Source organism: Mesoplodon mirus, assembly GCF_964341445.2.
Source record: "Mesoplodon mirus genome assembly, chromosome: 15".
NCBI lineage: Eukaryota > Metazoa > Chordata > Mammalia > Artiodactyla > Ziphiidae > Mesoplodon > Mesoplodon mirus.
The window spans coordinates 11611853-11630827 of NC_138991.1; the positions used below are offsets into that span (position 1 = coordinate 11611853).

The 18975-nt window shown below is 46.9% G+C and overlaps 1 protein-coding gene across 1 annotated transcript; it reads right to left on the minus strand.

The window, feature by feature from the left end:
* Positions 1–666: 666 nt before the first annotated feature.
* RNF114 (ring finger protein 114) lies at positions 667–17391 on the minus strand. The gene is made up of 6 exons (XM_082644309.1): positions 17222–17391; positions 13002–13152; positions 10610–10716; positions 10176–10290; positions 4326–4433; positions 667–2487 (listed from the first exon to the last, which is right to left on the minus strand). Exons 1-6 carry the CDS (start codon positions 17359–17361, stop codon positions 2422–2424), a joined length of 687 nt encoding a protein of 228 aa, XP_082500435.1. The 5' UTR covers positions 17362–17391; the 3' UTR covers positions 667–2421.
* Between the last annotated feature and the right edge of the window lie 1584 nt (positions 17392–18975).

The following is an 18975-nucleotide window of genomic DNA, read 5'->3' on the forward strand; positions in this document are numbered from 1 at the left end:
GCGTCCGGAGCCTGTGCTCCGCGGCGGGAGGGGCCGCAGCGGTGGGAGGCCCGCGTAACAGCGGCGGGGTGGGGAGGGGGGGGAATTTGACGGAATCAGACAACTTCAGCACCCCTATGGCTACATGGCCCCAAGCGGCCGCTGTCTCCTGCCCGGAACCGCCAACAGCAGCCTCCCTGGTCTCTGCTTCCCCTCTTTCCCCGCTGTTGTCCCTTCTCCACATGTAGGAGACAGATCCTATTAAAACCTATTTAAATCGGGAGGGGGAAGTATTTTCCAGACATCCTACAGCCAACGGCAGAGTGCAGAACGGAAACACGTCCATGACCTCAGATCTTCACGTGTGGAACCCTCTACTATGATGTCTCAGGGCTGCCGCTAAGGCACCTGAAGTCGTTTCATGGAACACGGCCACTTCTTGCCTCACGGGGGCTCCCAACATGGTGGGGGGGGTGTGGTTCGGCAGGGAAGGGGGTTCGTTCTCCAGACAAGACAGGCCCGGTGAAGCCAGCCGGTGAAGTGTCAGAGCTGAGATCAGAGCCAGATGGGACTCACTCGGGACAGACAAGAACTTCCCCTTAAAAAGAGCAACAATCTTCCGGAGGCCCCCCAGGCCCAGACTTCAGCAAGTGGTGGTTAATGAAAATAGGCATTACAGCTTACCAGTTGGATAAATTATGAAATTTATTTAATTTCACCTTTTAAAAGCCAGAACATAACAAATGTCACTTTCTGGAAAGTCGTCTTATTAGAAATACATGAAGTGCACTTAATACAAGGAACTCAGTTTCTTGGTATCACCAGTGAGACCACCATCAATCATCAGGTCCCACAGATGAACGTTTTGTCAAATTTCCCTCTAAACTTAAGACTGAGATGAACTTCTTCCAGAAATTACAGTGAAGAAGCTGACCATAACATCGGGGCCCTCCCAAGCAACAGCACATTAGAAAATGTTACTTTGCCCCCAAAGGGCCCGTCTTTGCTGGGCCCTGGGCACGTGCAGCTCTCGCTGGCAGGTAGTGCGAGGCCCACAGCGCAGTGCACAGGCCCAGAGCCCCTTGTCATCTAAAACCTCAGCCACTGACCGGAAACAATGTCCATATTCAGACAAGAGATCTAACAAGGAAACCCAGATGCCTTTTGGTGGATCAGAAGCTCTGCCTCTACAGATCAGACAGCCCTTAGCCTCGTATTTATTAATATTCGTGAAACAGTCGAACTTCAGGCTTTCGGGGGTATTAGCAAAGCGAGTTTCCAGTGGACAGCTTCCCTTACCAACTGCTCCCAGGAAGTGTGCTGTGCCTTCTGAGCAGCGTGTCTTGTCAGAGACAGCGGCGGCGATACCCGATCTCCCCAACCCCTCCGCTTTAGAAGGCAGGTCTTCACACACCGACTTACGTGTTGAAGCCAGTTTTATAAGGAAACCATTCGTGATAGAAAAGCAACACGCAGTTTAATCTAAATTACCAAATAAAAGAACTAGTATCCACTGGAGCCCCCAAACTTCTTATTCATCTGAGGACTCCTTTTTGTGCTTCAAGGACAGGAACATAAGCAGGCTCCCCAACAGAGAAGCAAACATAACCAAGTCACCGGAAAATACTTCATTAGTTTGAAAATCAGAACCAAAAAGCTATGGCCCTCCCACCTCACTTAGCTGACCCTCCTCCCCACTTATGGATAAATGGAGTTTAACTTTCCTAAGCCAGAAACACTTACTTTCACTAAAAATATGCAGTTACACCTTTATCCTAAAAAGGCACCATGCAGGCATTTAAGATTGAACCAGTTAATCCTAAGGGTGTGCAGGAATGGTAGGAAAATATCACTAAGCAAAACTTCCAGCACCAGACCACGTTAAGTCCAGAACACTCACGCCAACAGGACGTGTGAAATGTTTCCCATGAGGTAACTCCAGCTTCTGGCAGCTGCTGCCAAGGACCAACTAACAGGAACTTGCACAGCACAGAAGGAGCTCCATCACTGATCAGATGCATTATTGCCAGAGCTCACACACCCCGGGGACAAGGAGAGGAGACGCTTGTCTCATCTGTGCTATTCATGATCCAGAAAAGGTCCTGGCTGGCTCAGAGGACCTGAGAGGTCAACATCGAACACGAGGCTCAAACGTGAAACAAGGACAGGTGGAGAAGCTGGGTTCCCTTCCAAAAAAGGAGGCAGAAGCTGCAGGACGTGGCTGAGGAGCAAGACCAGACATGTGACAAGCAGGGTAAACAGTAGGGGAAGAGCCCAAAGGAAGGAGGGCTCTGATCTGGGGACCTGTTCCCCGTCGGAAGTGACCCTGTCTTAATACCACGGCTCACTTCCAGGTCTATTGTACATTTAGGTGGAAGAGTCACACGTTTCCCGCTGAACACGTAATGGAAGCTCTGGAACACGAGCCCCAGCAGAGCCTGCTCACTGGTCGATGATGGAGCGCTGCAGCACCTGGTTCATCATGTCCTCCTCATCCACGTCGTAATCCTACGGGCAAAAAAGACGCTCAGCCTCAGCCAACTGTGTGCAGCTGCAAGAAAGAACTCACTTTCAGTCGGAGAAGCAGGGCATGTGAGCGGTGGCTCTGGAGAGGGGCCAGAGGCCAGGGGCCAGCTCCACGGTCTGCGATGCCGGCTGCATGATTCTGGGAAAGTGCTTGATCTCTCTGTGCCTTGGCTGCCTCATCCTGACGCTGACCATGATGACGGCTCCCTCAGACGGGAGGGTGGGGACCAGAGAGCACCTGAGTGAAGCCTGACACAGACCAAGCGTTCAGACCTGGAGCGCTCTGAAGTGAAAGCCGCCTTTTTGACTTAATGAGGCAAAGCTATCTACTTGGGAATTGTATTCATCTTTAACAAAACGACAGTTATGTCGAAGTCTTGAGTTTTAGACACTCTGTTAGGCCGAGAGTAAAATACTCTTTATGACAACTCAGGAAGGAGTCATGCTTTCCTTCTCAAGTCCTGAAACACAGTCATTATGACTGAATACTAGAGGCTTGCCTGGTGGCGCAGTGCTTAAGAATCTGCCTGTTAACGCAGGGGCCATGAGTTCGAGCCCTGGTCCAAGAAGATCCCACATGCCGCAGAGCAACTAAGTCCGTGCGCCACAACTACTGAGCCTGCGCTCTAGAGCCCGCGAGTCTGAGCCCGCGTGCCACAACTACTGAAGCCTGCAGGCCTAGAGCCCGTGCTCCTCAACAAGAGAAGCCACTGCAATGTGAAGCCCACGCACTGCAACGAAGAGTAGCCCCCGTCACCTCAACTAGAGAAAACCCGAGTGCAGCAACGAAGACTTGATGCAGCAAAAAAAACAAACAAACAAGAAAACTGAATACTATTCTAAAATCCTAACTTGACATGTGTATATGTAAATAAAAGGTTTACTTTAAGGGGCTTCCCTGGTGGCGCAGTGGTTGAGAGTCCGCCTGCCAGTGCAGGGGACGTGGGTTCGAGCCCTGGTCTGGGAAGATCCCACATGCCGCGGAGCAACTAGCCCCGTGAGCCATGATTACTGAGCCTGCGTGTCTGGAGCCTGTGCTCCGCAACAAGAGAGGCCGCGATAGTGAGAGGGCCGCGCACCGGGATGATGAGTGGCCCCCACTTAGCGCAACTAGAGAAAGCCCTCGCACAGTAAACGAAGAGCCAACACAACCAAAAATTAATTTAAAAAAAAAAAAAAAAGGTTTACTTTAAACAGTTGGCCAGATTTATCTGCCACTATAATGCCAAGACAACAGTGTGCTCTTCAAAACCACTCAGCTCTAGAGAAAGGATGTAAACCTGATGACCACATTTGGCTAGCTGGTGTGTTTCGTTTGAGCTGAAGTACTTTAAAACAAACTTGGGATACGTCATATGAAATTCTGCATTTCCAGCTTCTTGGGGTTGGGGCGGGAGGAGCCTGGCAATGCTGTGTCTGTCTTTCCACACAACAACAATCAGCTGGCGTTGCTGGCTGCACTACCTGGGTCACACACCGCCCAGCTTGCAATTCCTTAGCAGAATCACTTCCATTACTTGCCTGGTTCCCGTGGGCACCTGAGCTTAAGGATCCTAAACCAGGTTCCATAACAGGAAGAAAACACCTACCGAAGTAGACAAAAGTTTTGGAGAACATAAAATAAAAGCAAGTTTACTATATCTCAGTCTAGATGACTAGCCAGTTCATCTTCTTAAATACCACACAGTTGTCATTCCAGGGAGCCCATCACGTCAGTGACAAAACTCACCAAGGGGGCCCACAGTTCTCCAGGTAAGAGAAGGGAGGGAGCTGTGCCATCCCCCGGGGGAAGGAGTTAAGAGCCCAGGCTCCAGACTCACCACGAAGGTGTCGTAAGAAAACTGGTGCCGGCGCTGGATGTGCTCTATGAAGTTGGCGCTGCGGTAGTTAGGGTCTCCCCAGGGCATCGAGGCACATATCGGACAAACCTGCCAATAAAGAAGCACAGTATTAGGTACTGCATGTCTGAGCTGACGTTAGCCCTCTGTGGCCTGTGTCCTGCCACCCTTCTTCCAGGACAGCTTCCCTGACCACCAGTCCAGGGTCTGGTCCCATCTTCAAGTGCACATTCACATCCCAGAAGACACTGTCAGTCTCCTACTCGAGTCAAAAGGCTTAGGCCATGATACCACCCATTTTTGATCCCCGCCTGAGGTGAGAACACTGTGTCAGCCTAGGAGGAGCCTAGACTACGACCTTCCAACCCAGCACACAGAAGGATCTAAAAGTACAAAGAAAACCAAGGAGATGACAGATGAGCGACATCCCCAGGAAGTAAAACACAGCCTTATGTGCCATTTTTATAAAGTAAATGCTCAGATGAGGAGGCTCAGGCTAAAGAGCCTTCATACAAGCGGATGATTTGGGCTTTGAAGAGCGGGAGGTATCTGGAAAGACGAAGGGTACATGGCAAGCAGCCAATTAGTCTGGCTAGAATGGAAAGCTCACGGCGAGGGGCAGAGAGGAGTGGGAGCGGGGAGATGCAGGCATAAGCGGTCTGGCTTGACGATGGAACCCCACCATCTACAAGGAAGCTATGTGACAAAGGGGGTTGACATGAGATAAGTGTGAAATGGTGAAGGAGCTAGGCAGGCGGCTGGCGCTGTGGAGGAGAGCATGATCAGAACCAGAGTCTGGGGAGGAGGAGGCTTCCAAAGGGAAGGGCTGAAACACTGACATTTCAGGAGTTCTGCAGACGGAGAGGGGCAGAATAGAGGACCAAGGGCTGAAGGAAGTGAGGCTTCAACAGAGACAAAATAATCAGAGGGATTTCAGGAGGCCAGGAGGGAAAAAAGGGACAAAAAATTAGGTTGCAGTACCAGATACCACAGAGTAGTTTAGCAATATCTATCAAAATTATGAGTGTACTTAACCTTTGACCGAATTAATCCATAGCTAAGACTTTATTACTATTCTTTTTTTGTTAGGACGTGGGATTCACTGATGGGCCTCAGTGAGGAAGGGACAGGGCCACGGTCTCACGAGTGCCTCTGTCCAGGGGCCACGATTAGGGATGTATTTGACCCCAGAGCCATCTGGGATGAGCCACTTCTCAGCCGCCACGTCTTCAGATTCATCTGCATTAAACTTAGTAAATCCCCACTCCTTGGAGATGCAGATTTCCTGGCGGCCAGGGAACCTGAACTTGGCCCTACATATAGGGCCTCAATCACATGCTCCTTGTTCTGCAGCTTGGTGTGGATGGGCATGATGACTTCGCCAACGGAAGACTCTGGCTACTGTGCCCGAGGGCCTTCCCAAGGCACCCTGTATACCTGTCTGGAGCCTAGACTGGGGACGGCCTGAGGCCAGACACGAATGTCCACTGGAAAGGGCTGTCTCCAAGGTCCCTTAGGGCAACCTGTACAGGCAACAGGCTGCATACACTACCAAGGAGGCTGCTCTTTGCAGCCATTGCACACCGGGCCCCCACGGAGAAAAGAGCACGGTCGGCTTAATTGGCTGCAGGCTAAGACTTTATTTTTCAGACATACGTAAATATAGGCAAAGGTATGTTAAAATCTATGACAGCCTTTACAAATGTACTATGAAAAACTTCAGAACTATAGGAAAGTAGATAATAGTTTGATAAACCATCCCTTATCCCCAACACCTAGATTTAAGTTTGGTATACTTACTTCAGCAAAAAATGAAGCATTTAAAAATAAGACACAACAATTCACCCTGAACTGTTTCAAAACAGTCCTAAAAATATGTTTCCCTCTACAAATACAGTACTATTTATTATCTCACCCATCGATCGACAATTTTTTTAGTAGGATTTAATATCCAGTCTTTAATCAAATTTTCTGAATCCGTCTGGAAGTAACCTTGACGTTTATCAATAAGGGACCAGTTAAATCATGGTACAGACAAGTAATGGAAAACTGAGAAGCTCATTAAAAAAGAATCAGATCTACATGTACCGATGTGGACAGATGTCAACAACATTGGTTACAGTGTGTAGAAATGTGCTGTCACTTGCATCCAAAGGGGGACAAAAAAGGAGGACACGCATGAATCATACATTTGAAAGCTAGAAATGTCTCTGGATGACATAATTTTGTATTTTCCTCACACACAGTTGAGCACTACTCAGAGGCTAATGAGCACTCGACAGAGGTGTCTCTGATGCTGTTAAGAGAACTGGTTTAGGAGCCAGGACACTGGGCTCCAGTACTGGTTCTGCACTAACCAGCTTCACAGTGTGGGCAATCCACTTAGCGTGGGTGGTACGCTAGTTTCTTCACTTATTCACTTCCAGAAATGGGAGCAGGGGAGACAGTGGGAGGAAATGAATTTGAGTAGCTCTATCATTTAACATCCGTTTTAGTTTTCATAATTAATAAAACAGTTGAGCTTATCTGGTTAATTTTAAAACGGAAAATGGGTAGTGGGGGCAGGTGGTGGTGTGTGTGTGTCTCTGTGTCTAAAGCTCATTTGCTCTTTCAATTAGTAATTAGTTATTAAGAACCATAACTGAAACATCCTGAAGAAGCAGCTGAAAACTTGGCTTTGGGGTGTTTTTCATAGAACATATCATGCTTAGTGCAGACAAAGAATGTGTACTGAGCAGCTATTCTGGAATCATAGGAAAAGAAAATGTCTGGCCTCAGGCCGTCCCCAGTCTAGGCTCCAGACAGGTATACAGGGTGCCTTGGGAAGGCCCTCGGGCACAGTAGCCAGAGTCCACATTGGCGAAGTCATCATGCCCATCCACACCAAGCTGCAGAACAAGGAGCATGTGATTGAGGCCCTATGCAGGGCCAAGTTCAGGTGCCCTGGCCGCCAGAAAACCTGCATCTCCAAGGAGTGGGGATTTACTAAGTTTAATGCAGATGAATCTCAAGACATGGCGGCTGAGAAGTGGCTCATCCCAGATGGCTCTGGGGTGCGATGGCCATTCCAGATTGGCATCTGCCTCAGAAACCTCAACACTCATCTATGTAATAAAGATACAGATCTCAGAAGGATGGGTATTAGTATCAAATGATGAGGTTGTTTATTTTTGAGAGAAAATAATCAATTCTGTGTGACTGATCTCATGAATAAAGGTTGGCAGGCATGGTATGGTGTTTTACTTTTACACTGGGTTTACTTCTATCATACAAAAATGACAAGTGGTAATATAATGCATTTATCACATCCAAACATAAACTACATTGCAAGAATATAAAAAATACTTGAATAACTGATGGTATAGAGGGAACCAGGAGTCTAGGGGAAGGGGCCACAGTCCACTTCTTCTTTTTTTTTTTTTTTGCGGTACGCGGGCCTCTCACTGCTGTGATCTCTCCCGTTGCGGAGCACAGGCTCCGCGGCCATGGCTCACGGGCCCAGCCGCTCCGCAGCATGTGGGATCCTCCCGGACCGGGGCACAAACCCATGTCCCCTGCATCGGCAGGCGGACTCTCAACCACTGCGCCACCAGGGAAGCCCCACAGTCCACTTCTTATACAAGGAACTGACTACATACAAAGAAACAAATTTTAAAAGTTGCAGCAAGGTGAGAGAAAACAAGGACTTAAGAAGACCAGCTGGGCCCATGGCGAATGTGATGCCAGCAGTGGATGCTGGACTCTAAAGGGATAAAGGAGAGACTACGGAAGAGACAGTGGCAGCTGACAAACCAAAGCTTGAAGGAGAAGAGAAACTGCAGGCTATATAGAGGAAACAGTGGATCAAATATTCCTCCCACCAATTAGACAGGGAAGATGGGGCATGTCTGAAGGAAAGCAAGTGTTAGGAGCGGGTAGAGAGAAAAGCTGAAGGTGACAGGAGAAACACGGTGGGGAGAGGAAGCCTCAGGAGCGGGGCAAGGCCCTAGTCTCAGTCCTCCGCCTGGATCTGAGGATGCGGGCAGAGAAGAGGCAGACTTGCAAAGGAGCCTTTTCCTCAGCACGAGGGAATGATAAGGACACAGAAGGAGGGGTGCACGCTCAAGTGTTCACAGGAACCTGGCGGGAAAGGCCAACAAGCAAAGCAGGATGTCTGTGAGCCATCCCATCTAGAGGGGCCAGCACTACTCAGAGCCAGCCAACTCTTGCCGGAACTTCTAATTTCTCAAATGTAGAGTATCAAGATTGAGAAATCTACTAATTTTTAAAGTTTGGGGAAATGAAAATGTGTATGGGCCAGACAGGCTGCCAGTCTGTGACCTCAGAGATAGATCAGAGAGCTCCTGAGACAGAACAAACACAGAAGAAAGGAACACACACCTGGTACTTGGAACTTGGTGAAAAGCAGGACTCACCATTATCTGTGGAAAAGATGGGGACAGTCCATGCCAGGAACTTAATGAAAAGAGAGTGCCCAGAATAGCCACCAGACAGTGTGTGTGTGTGCCTAGCGGCAATAGGGCCTGGCTGAAAACAGGGTGCTCGCTGGGCCAAGCCAGCCCAGTTCCCTAGTTTGGGGAGTTAGGAAAAGCAGAGAGAGGGGGGATTCATCTGTGGACTCTGTCACAGCACAACATTAAGAGTCCAGGGAGCCCAGTGTAAAAAGTAGCTGTACTGACCAGAATTTGGACTTGGCAAGGAGTTCAATAAAAAGATTCAAGGTATTCTCAAACAGACCAGCTGAATCTTAAGATTTAAGACAGAAAAACACAGAGTGCCATCAGGCCTAATTCTACTAGCAAAAGCTCATGCAAATTCTCAAGTCTGTGCACCATCTTTTACAGCAGTGGAGCTGAAGATCTGCTCGTAAAACTAGCTACATAGTTCAACAGAAGCAGTGTGAGATAAATGGGAAAACAAAAACTATAGAGAAAGTTGTATTAAGACCCAGTCTGTCAATCACATGAAGAGGGAAGGGTAACACTGCTGAGATGGACCAAATTCAAACTTTTTTTTTTTATAAAGAAAACTACATGTCAGCCTTGATATATAAATTAAATATCAAAGGACTGATAAGCACTTTCCTAATAATTTCATCTACATTCTCCTTCCCCACAACTATGAAGAAGCTACTGAAATGGAAAATGGCAGCTTTATGCAGACACCAGGGGATCCAAGTTAACATTACCAACAATGGGAACACCAAACATCGCATGACCCGCCTGATGTACACCCGGGCGATGTAGCATCCCTGCATGTAATCATGAAGAAACAGACAAACCCAAATTGAAGGACATTCTACAAAACAACTGGCCTGTCCTCTTTAAAAATGTCAAGGTCATGAAAGACGAAGAAAAACTGAGGACTAAAGAGGCATGACACCTAAATATAACACACAGATCCAGGATTTTGGGGCCAGGGGAGATTGCTATGAAGGACACTACAATTGTTAAAATTTAAACATGAATTCCAAAGTAGGTATTAGATTGTGTCAATGTTACAATTCCTGAATGTGAAAATCAAACTCACAAAAAAATGTGGTTTTCTAAGAAGACATTCCTTCTTCTTAGGAGACATGTGCTGAATTATTTAGGGACAAAGTGTCATGATATTTGTAACTTATTCTCAAATGGTTAGCATAAAATATGTATCTAGAGTATGGTTAAGCAAATATGGTAAAATCTTATTAATCTGTGACTCTAGGTGAAGGGTACACAGAGTTCATTTAACTAACCCTGCAAATTTTTCTGTTAAGTTTGACTTTTTTTCCCATAAAAATTCAAAAAACAACAACAAAAACCCACATAACAAAAAACTCAAAGTTACTCTTACCACAGATTTAGTGTCCGTGCTATGGAACAACTTGCAGTGTTCTACAAGTCCTTCTTGATCAAAATTCTTCTCGGGACAGTAAGGACAAGGAAAAGTGTAACGGTTTGGGACATTTCTGGAAGATGAAAGGCAGGAAAAAAGAAGAAACCCCTCTATGAGTACCTTTCCACACAATTTCAATCACTGTACCCTCCCAAAAGGAGCGAAGTTCACTCAATGTGTTATGACAGGGGTTCTGATGATCACTTATGCATCAGGTCAAATGACTGAAAATAACAGATCAGCTAATATTTGAAGTGAACCTGAGAGTCCTTCTCCACACCGACCCCAAAACACAACCTTACGTCAGCTTTAGCCAGCATAACAATTATACCTCCACTTTCCAGAACTCATGAAGAAGGACGTCCACCTAAGAGAGTGACAGAGTCATTTACCTTGGCTGAAGGGACACATCCTTGGTGGTGGCCTTCACACCTTCCATGATGTAATTCTGGTATTTGGAACAGGTAGCCACATGCGCACGGATCTTGGATAGGAAGAACTTAAGTAGGAAGAATCAGAGCCCACAAGTTAGTCAGGAACTTGTACCCAGTCCAACATAGTCCCAAAGTGAAGGCAAGATGAAAACTAGACCTGTATCACCCTGGCAAATCATCTCACCAGACTCCTGGCTATGCTGAGGGGACTGAAACTCTGACTGTTGCAGGGTTTCTGTTAATACCAAGGCTGATGTTTTACTTGACCAAACGAGGATATCTGCTTCCACTCTAAAATCACTCTCAGAGAGGTTTGCTTTATTCATGATATGCTCTCTGCTCACAGAGACACTCCAAACCCAGTGAAGTTTTTAAAGTTTTCCACACTAGCACTTAAACTAATCTCCTTACACAAGCCAAGAACCACATTCCATTATAAGTGCGGCAAAGAAAAGTGATGATTTACGTAAAAGGGATAAAGGCTAGTAATCCCAGTTAAACAATTATATCCTATCACCAGACTGTGATAAATGATCTTACCCAAAAAACCCAGAATCTGAATTCTATTTCTCTAATAAAATCTAGTCTTTGCAAGATGGAAAGAGAAAAGAAAACCCACAGAAGAGTGCTTCATCACAGGTGATCTAAAAAGAAAGAAAAAGTGTAAGGAATGAAGGAAGAGGAGGTAATGGGAAGATAAACATTTCTGGAGGTATAATACGATACAATGACTCATCTTTAAATGAAGAAAATCAAACGCATACAGAAAGTTTTAAAAACTCATCATGCATACATAAAGACGAAGGTAACAGGAAACTTTATTTCAGTATCTTGAGTTTCTAAATCAAAAGAAACTACAAGGAAAAATATGTTTCAGTATTGGAGCTCTGGCTTACCATGCTGCTTCTTTCTGTCTTATCTCCAGCTAAAGAACTTGACCTCAAGCTGTCTATCAAAGAGCTCCCAATTATAAGGGATGGGAAAGAGCCCTGCTCAGAACTGCAGCCACTGTGTACCCCTAGTGCTGGGTCACTCTGAGGGGAGAGCGATGGTGAGGTATATCCATTTCGTGGCTATCCACACCAAGGCGTTAAAGTAACGAAAGTAAAATGCGAGGATGCCAAATAAGTCATTAAGTAAAAAAAAGTTTTCAAAAGTGAGAAGAACTTGTAGAAATGTATACTATAGTATGATCTTATTTTGTAGAAATCCCACACGTGTGTTTGTCAACGGGCAGAAAGATGTTTTGCAGCCTTCTAAATTGAAGCTTTTGTGTGTGTGTGTGTGTGGTACGCGGGCCTCTCACTGCTGTGGCCTCTCCTGTTGCGGAGCACAGGCTCCGGACGCGCAGGCTCCGCGGCCACGGCTCATGGGCCCAGCCGCTCCGCGGCATGTGGGATCCTCCCAGACCGGGGTACGAACCCGTGTCCCCTGCATCGGCAGGCGGACTCTCAACCACTGCGCCACCAGGGAAGCCCTGAAGCATTTTTAAAGAGGTAATCTCTGGAGTGGGGAACAAGCCTACATTAGTTTATATTTTTGTGTTGTCTGGAATTAATAAAATCATAATGATTTAAAAACCAATAATGCTGTGTATATCTCTCTGAAAATAAAATGTTGTAACCTGTGCAGTTACAACAGATGTTAAAATAAATATTCTTGACTCTAATATGGTCATACAAAAGAGTATGGATGCATTTCCAATGTTAGATATTGCTATTACAATCAAATGACTTCATATTGACCTTTGCACTACAATTCCTCCTTGCCAAGTGCTAAAAAGTTGAACAAGCTTTATATCTTCAGTAATATACATTATAAAATTTCCCCTCAGGACTTCCCTGGTGTTCCAGTAGTTAAGACTCCATGCTTCCACTACATGGGGCGCGCGTTCCATCCATGGGGTTGGGGAACTAAGATCCTGCGTGCCAGGTGGCGTGGCCCCCCCCCAAAAAAATTTCCCCTCAAACTCATTGCAGCAGGTAACTTTGAGTCACTGACTTCATTTTATATTTTAAAAAATTAAGAAATATCATTGTCACTATATTCTAATTAAAACTGTGTATGCTGCTTTGGGAAAATGGGTCTTTTGCAGGAAAAAACTGGGACAACTGATTTCTATGGCTTTCAAAGCTAAACTATGTAATACACTAAACCAATTCTTAAAGGAAGAAATCCCCCACCACAACCAATTAAGGTTACCAAACTGCAACAGCGCAGCCACTGCCAAAGATGACCAGCAAGCACACGTGCTGTTAGTCACTTCGTCGCGCGAAACAACGCGGCAACAGATCTATATTTTACCCATCTTACAGAAAGACACTGACTCTTCCGTTTTACTTCCACATACATTTTTATGGCAGCCATGGCAAGAAGTCTCTGTGCTCTCAATCTGCCGCTCGAGCTCCACGGCTCGGAGGCCAGGTGCCAGGGTGCTGCGACACACCCCACAGACAGGCTTCTTCGGCTTCAGACATTCCTGCAGGCATGCAGAGCAAAAGCTAGAACAAGACATACAGAGAACCTGCGTCATGCGTCGTGGAGACAACAAACATGGATAAAGTTTTAAAATGACATCAATGAATAAAAAACAACTTGCTCCCTGCTCTTGATTCAAATACTGAGTCCTTCTGGGCAAGAAAAAGGGGGGGAGGGTGTTCCTTGTAACGAACACACAGGTCCAGTAACAGAAATAAATGCAAACTCCCATGACATGGAAGAGGGTGCTACGGTGCAGTCTTCAGACCTTTGCCCCTGCCGCTGAGGGATCTTGGTGGGGTCTCCTGAACTTCAGTTTCTCCCCTGTGAAGTGGAGATTGTAGTACCTACTTCTAGGATTGTTGGGAGGATGGATTATGCATAGCAGACTCTTACTACAGGGTCTAGCACATATGAAATGCACCACAAACAGACGCGGCTATCATTAGAGGTGAATGCAAAGCACTATGGAAACACAAAGTCAAGGGCAACAGTGGTGACCCAAGAAGGACAGAGCTGCTAAGACGTCAGAGGCGGCATCCGCGAAGGAGCCTTAAAAGAAAGAGTTCAGTGGTACAGGAGGGGAAGAATATTCCAGGCCCTTAGACTTAGACTTTTATTTCCTCAGATGCATCGTGAGTGTTTAACACCTTTCCTCATAAGCAGTAGGGGGCCAGGTGTTTAAAACAAGGTAGCAACCAAACCCAATTCAAGTTTTAGAAAAATAACTCTGGCGTTATCATGGACAATAGAGTTGCCAGTTTTAAACATTTTTTAGATGAGGAAAGACAGAAAAAACTTGATGTAGAAACCAAACAGAGGGCCAAAGGCAAGAAACTGTGAGGCAATAAAGAATTCAGGAAATGATTCAGGGGTAGAATCAGTAGGACTTGGTAATTTATTGAATTTGGAAAAGAAAAGAAGTCAAAGATGACCAACTTTCTGTCTGAAGCCTAGACAGGTGGTGATACTCAGATACGGTACAGAGAAGGAAGGAATAATAAAGCATGAAAATACCCTGGCTACGTACTCAACCTGACAGACAAGATAACAAAATCTGCCAGGAAGAACTCAGGACATATAACCAAAGGTAATCTGTGCATCTGACCATTTTTTACTGTCTAAAAATTTTCTTCCTTTTTGTTATTTAGCTAGATGTTAAATGCTGCTAGACAAAATTCTACACCAGGATGGGAGAAGGTGAGGGGGTCTAATGATTCACAACCGAGGTCACAGTGGTGAACTAAACAAAATTCCTGTCATCATGATGCTTATATTCCAGAGTAGGGGAAAACACAAGTGTTAACTTCAGATAGTAATTAAATATATGAAGGAAATAAAACAAGGCAAAGAGATCAGCGGCGGGGGAAGGGGGTCATAGAAAGCTTCTTTAAGGGGGTAACAGTTGAGCTGAGACCTAAAATTATGAGGAGAGCCGCACAGACGTGGATGAAAAGAGTTCCACAGAGATGACACCAAGTGCAAAGCGGGAACCAAAAGGTAGAAAGGAAGGTCTCTGAGGCCATGATGTGGTAGACCACGGGGAGAGGATAAGTGATGAGGTTAAAGAGGCAGATGGGGCCTTATGGCCATCACTTGTTGTACCTCTTCTCAAAGGCAGATCAATAGAGTAACCCGAGAGAGCACAGAAGATCCCAGAGAGCATAATGAAATCAAACCCAGCTTGTAGATAAAAGCGGCTCAAAGCCTCCCTTCAAGCATACACCGAGATTCAGCTCAGAGGTCAATGTTCACAAGCCACTCTGTGCCTGAGTCATGCCCGACGAACAAGCCTGCTTTTAAATGGCCCCTGTGTCTTGGACTGGCTTTTAGTTTCCATTTCCTATTTATGGGCGTTTTTCTTGTTCAGCCTTCTAGATGCTCCACTTCCTGTTATAATGTTACTTAGAAAATCCTTCTCTTGGGCACTAGCCACCTGCCATTCTCCAGCTGTATTTCACTAAGTTGGAGGGGGATGCAAAATTCAGGGCTTGAAATAAAGTTTTATAAAAATTCAATGCCCCACGCAGCCGGAGCTGCAGTGATGCTCACTTCCAAGCACAAAAGTTAGCAAAAATCAACCAGGCAGAGCAAAAAGCACTTGGCTGGAGCTAAGGGAGACTTGGCTGCCCTCACAGAGGTGTAGCCATCTGTCTTTAATCAGCACTGAACGGATGAACACACGGAGCTAGTATGGTGAGTATAGAAAAGAGCCAAGGTTTGAATCCCAGTACTGCCCCCTGACCTCTGACCTAGGAAAGGTCCATCTGGCTCAAGGAAACCTCAAATTTTGCTGCTCTTCAGTTGGCAAACTGTGCTGGGTCAATCCTCTTTATAAATGTTAACTGTAAAGGAAATCCATTGAATTAATCCAAAATTAGGTAAACATAATAAGGAGGACTGATCCAAGGAAAAGAGGGCTCAACCAGAAAGCTACCTAGGCTCCAACTCAACTTTCACAAAGTTTGCTTCCACCACTAATTTCTTAGTTCATTCGTTCCTTACTTGATCACTCCCCCTCCCCCCACCCCAGGTTTGATCTCTATAATACCTTCCCATTGCACAATGAGTTTTGACAAAAGTTTGAGCATTATTAGTACTTACTTATCATCAACTCACTGGACTGTGAACTCCGAGGGCAGAATCACCTTGTTTCCTACTGTGCCCCCAAATCTGGCACATAGTGAGCACACAAATATTTTAGCCAGTTGAACATAAGATCGGAAGATGGTTGCTCAGACACTACGCTGGGCACTTGGGACAGAAAGACGCGCAAAACAGACACGATCACTGCCCTCGTGATCCCTAAGTTTTGCTCTGTGCAAGGTTGGAGAAAGAAGCCCCAGGAAAGAAGCAGGGAGGTAATTTAAATGGGGATGGTGACAAGGGAGGTAACTTAAACTGGGACTTGAAGTCTGGAAAGGATCTGGGAGAGTGACGGGGGAGGTGCAAATGGGGCAAGAGTTCCAGGCTAATTGAACTGCAAACAGGAACAGCCTGAAGCTAGAAAGAGCTTGGTGCAGTTGAAGAAGCAAACAGCAGTCAGTGTGCCTGAAGAGCCCTTGCCAGGTGCCAACTGTTCTCTGAACTGGCAAACAGACACCTGCAGTCCATCTGGGGAGAGTAGACAATGGTGAACCTGCCCTAAGTGAGCCTCAGTGCCCTCACCTGCAAGATGGCCTCCAACCCTCTTCCCCTGCAGTAGTGCTGCAGAAGTAAGAATGCCCGTGAGGTCCAGTAGGTGCCTATTGTGCCTACTGACCAACAGAGGGGTCCTAAGACCAATACCAAGATGATGCCCGTGAGCGACGAGCACTGGGGAAGGCCACAGAGGAAAATCCAACTCCCAGTAGCAAGAGGAAGGTAGCCACATTCTCTACAGTTCTTTCAACTTAAGCGTCTGATGTGTGTCTGATGGAGCAAGGCTTAGATTCAAACCCAGCCAACCTCAAAGCACCTACCCCAGAACCTATACTGGACATTTTCACACACATCTCCTTCAGTCGTCATAAGCAGTCTATTAGCAATATGGAGGCTTTATAATTTCAAATACAATGAAACAAACCTCGTACCCAAGTAGGAATGCTAACAATCCCTATCTGCCAACTCCCCACCTCTTTCACAGTGAGGGACAGACTGGTCAGATCTACATCAAGACTTCCCTTTTGTTCTTTTGGTCTAGTCCGGCGTTTCCCCAACTGTAGTGAACATTAGCATTACTTGGCACAGCTGGACACATGACGCCATCAACAGTGTACTTCAGGGGCCACGTACAGACTATTTAAGGGAAACTGGCTCCCCAAGAGCCGACTTTAGACCCTACCAAACCCCCAGCAGGGAGCGACTCCACCACCGCGCGTGGAAGGAGCCTGGCAGGCTGCCTGTAACACAGCAGGCGCTCAACAAAAGAGCAGGATACTTGGGAGTAAGCAGGGCGGAAGAGAAGACCACCCCGCCAACTTCCACGGGCCTCCAGGAACTCCATGGCCTCCCGCTCCCGCCTCGAGACCCTCCCTGCCGAGGCCTCGCTCCTCGGCTCCATTTTCCTCCCAGTCAGGCACCCCCCTAACCGGCCCCTGACCCTCCACTTACACGTGTCCACAGGGCACCTGCACCGGCTTCTCGTACACCTCTAGGCACACGGGACACGTGAAACGGCCCAGGGGGTCGGCCTCCGCCGCAGGCCCTGCCAGCTGCGAACCACCATCACGCTCCTGCAGTTGCGCCGCCATCTTGCCGCCGCTGAGCGCAGAGGAACGGCGGCCGAGAAGGAGGAGCCTTAGGGGGCGGGGCGAGGGCGGGGCTTATGGAACGTGCGTCGGGCTGAGGGCGGGGCTTATGGAACGTGCGTCGGGCTGGGGGCGTGTCTTATGGAACGTGCGTCGGGCTGGGGGCGGGGCTAGTGGGTGGGCCGCGCCTCCTGGCCTCTCTGACGGGAGGGAGGGAGGGAAATCTGGAAACTGTGGAGCCAGATCCAGAGACTGGCTTTGTGGAACAGGCTTTGTGCTTCAGCCACTGTTTCCCAAATTTAAATCGTTATTACTATTACTTAAAATTTACTTATGCACTATTACTGAATCTTTCTCTTCAATCGAGTTGTTCTTTCTTTAAACTTCAGCAAACAAATTTTAAAGGGAGATCTGTTATCACTCCCAAGCTACAAATAGAAAATCAGTATCACATTTCTACAGGACACTGGAAAAATAAATGGAAACAATACAATCTTATAAATTCATGCTGGATACTGTTGCCGCTGAAAAGGGAGATTAAGCATGATTAGAGAGGTGCTGGAGACAGACTACCACCACACTGAGACTTCCTAGTGAAAGCAGAAGTAATCTCTATCTCCCTTAGAGTCAAACTATTTAAAATTGTGTCCACATGCCTCCTGGCCATGGGGTCCAGCTCCAGCTCTGTATAAGATGGGGAGCCTCGGGTTTGAAGAGAGAGACTAAACCTCAATCTTGAAAGGAGCAGGCCTAAAACCCAGATGTTTTGAATCTCAACTTTCTCGACTTTTCACTGCACCAAATTGGCTCTTGTATATAGCCCACTTAACAAAAGCTACATCTTTTTAAAAGGCAGGCTCTGCTAACAAGTCTGTGTGGTTTTCTTAACCAGGAAAGTCAATGATCAATTAAACTCCACCCTGAAAGGCTACAAAGCCCTCACAGTAAGGAGTCTGCACAGGACAAATAAACCAAGTTTGCTAAACCAGATTAATTGAATGCAAATTTGCGCCTCATTTGTCCCATTCTCAGTCCTCTGGGTTGATTTTGCTTGACCTGCTGGCAGCAGGAGGATTATTTTTAGCTTGCCATGTGGGCATCTTTTCACAAACGAATAACCTGGCGGGTAGGCAGCAACCCTAGAGGGCCAATGCTTATGTTTTACCATTTCTTTTTCTTGTTCCTATGCCAGGCACCTGTGTATCTGACCTGTTCCCAGCCAAGAGTGCCCTTTCTCCTCTCCAGGGATGGGGGTGCTTTAGTGCGGGCAGAGGTGTGTTGTGGGTATTTATAAGCCTTTGTGTTGGCTTGTTTTTTTTTTTTTTTTTTTTTTGCGGTACGCGGGCCTCTCACTGTTGCGGCCTCTCCCGTTGCGGAGCACAGGCTCCGCAGGCCCAGCGGCCATGGCTCACGGGCCCAGCCGCCCTGCGGCATGTGGGATCTTCCCGGACCGGGGCACGAACCCGTGTCCCTTGCATCGGCAGGCGGACTCTCAACCACTGCGCCACCAGGGAAGCCCTGTGTGTTGGCTTTGTAGCTGCTACCAGACCCTGTGTTGAGAGCGGGGAGGACGGTGAGGGCAGCGGAGTCCCAGACCCGGGCTTCAAATCCACTGAG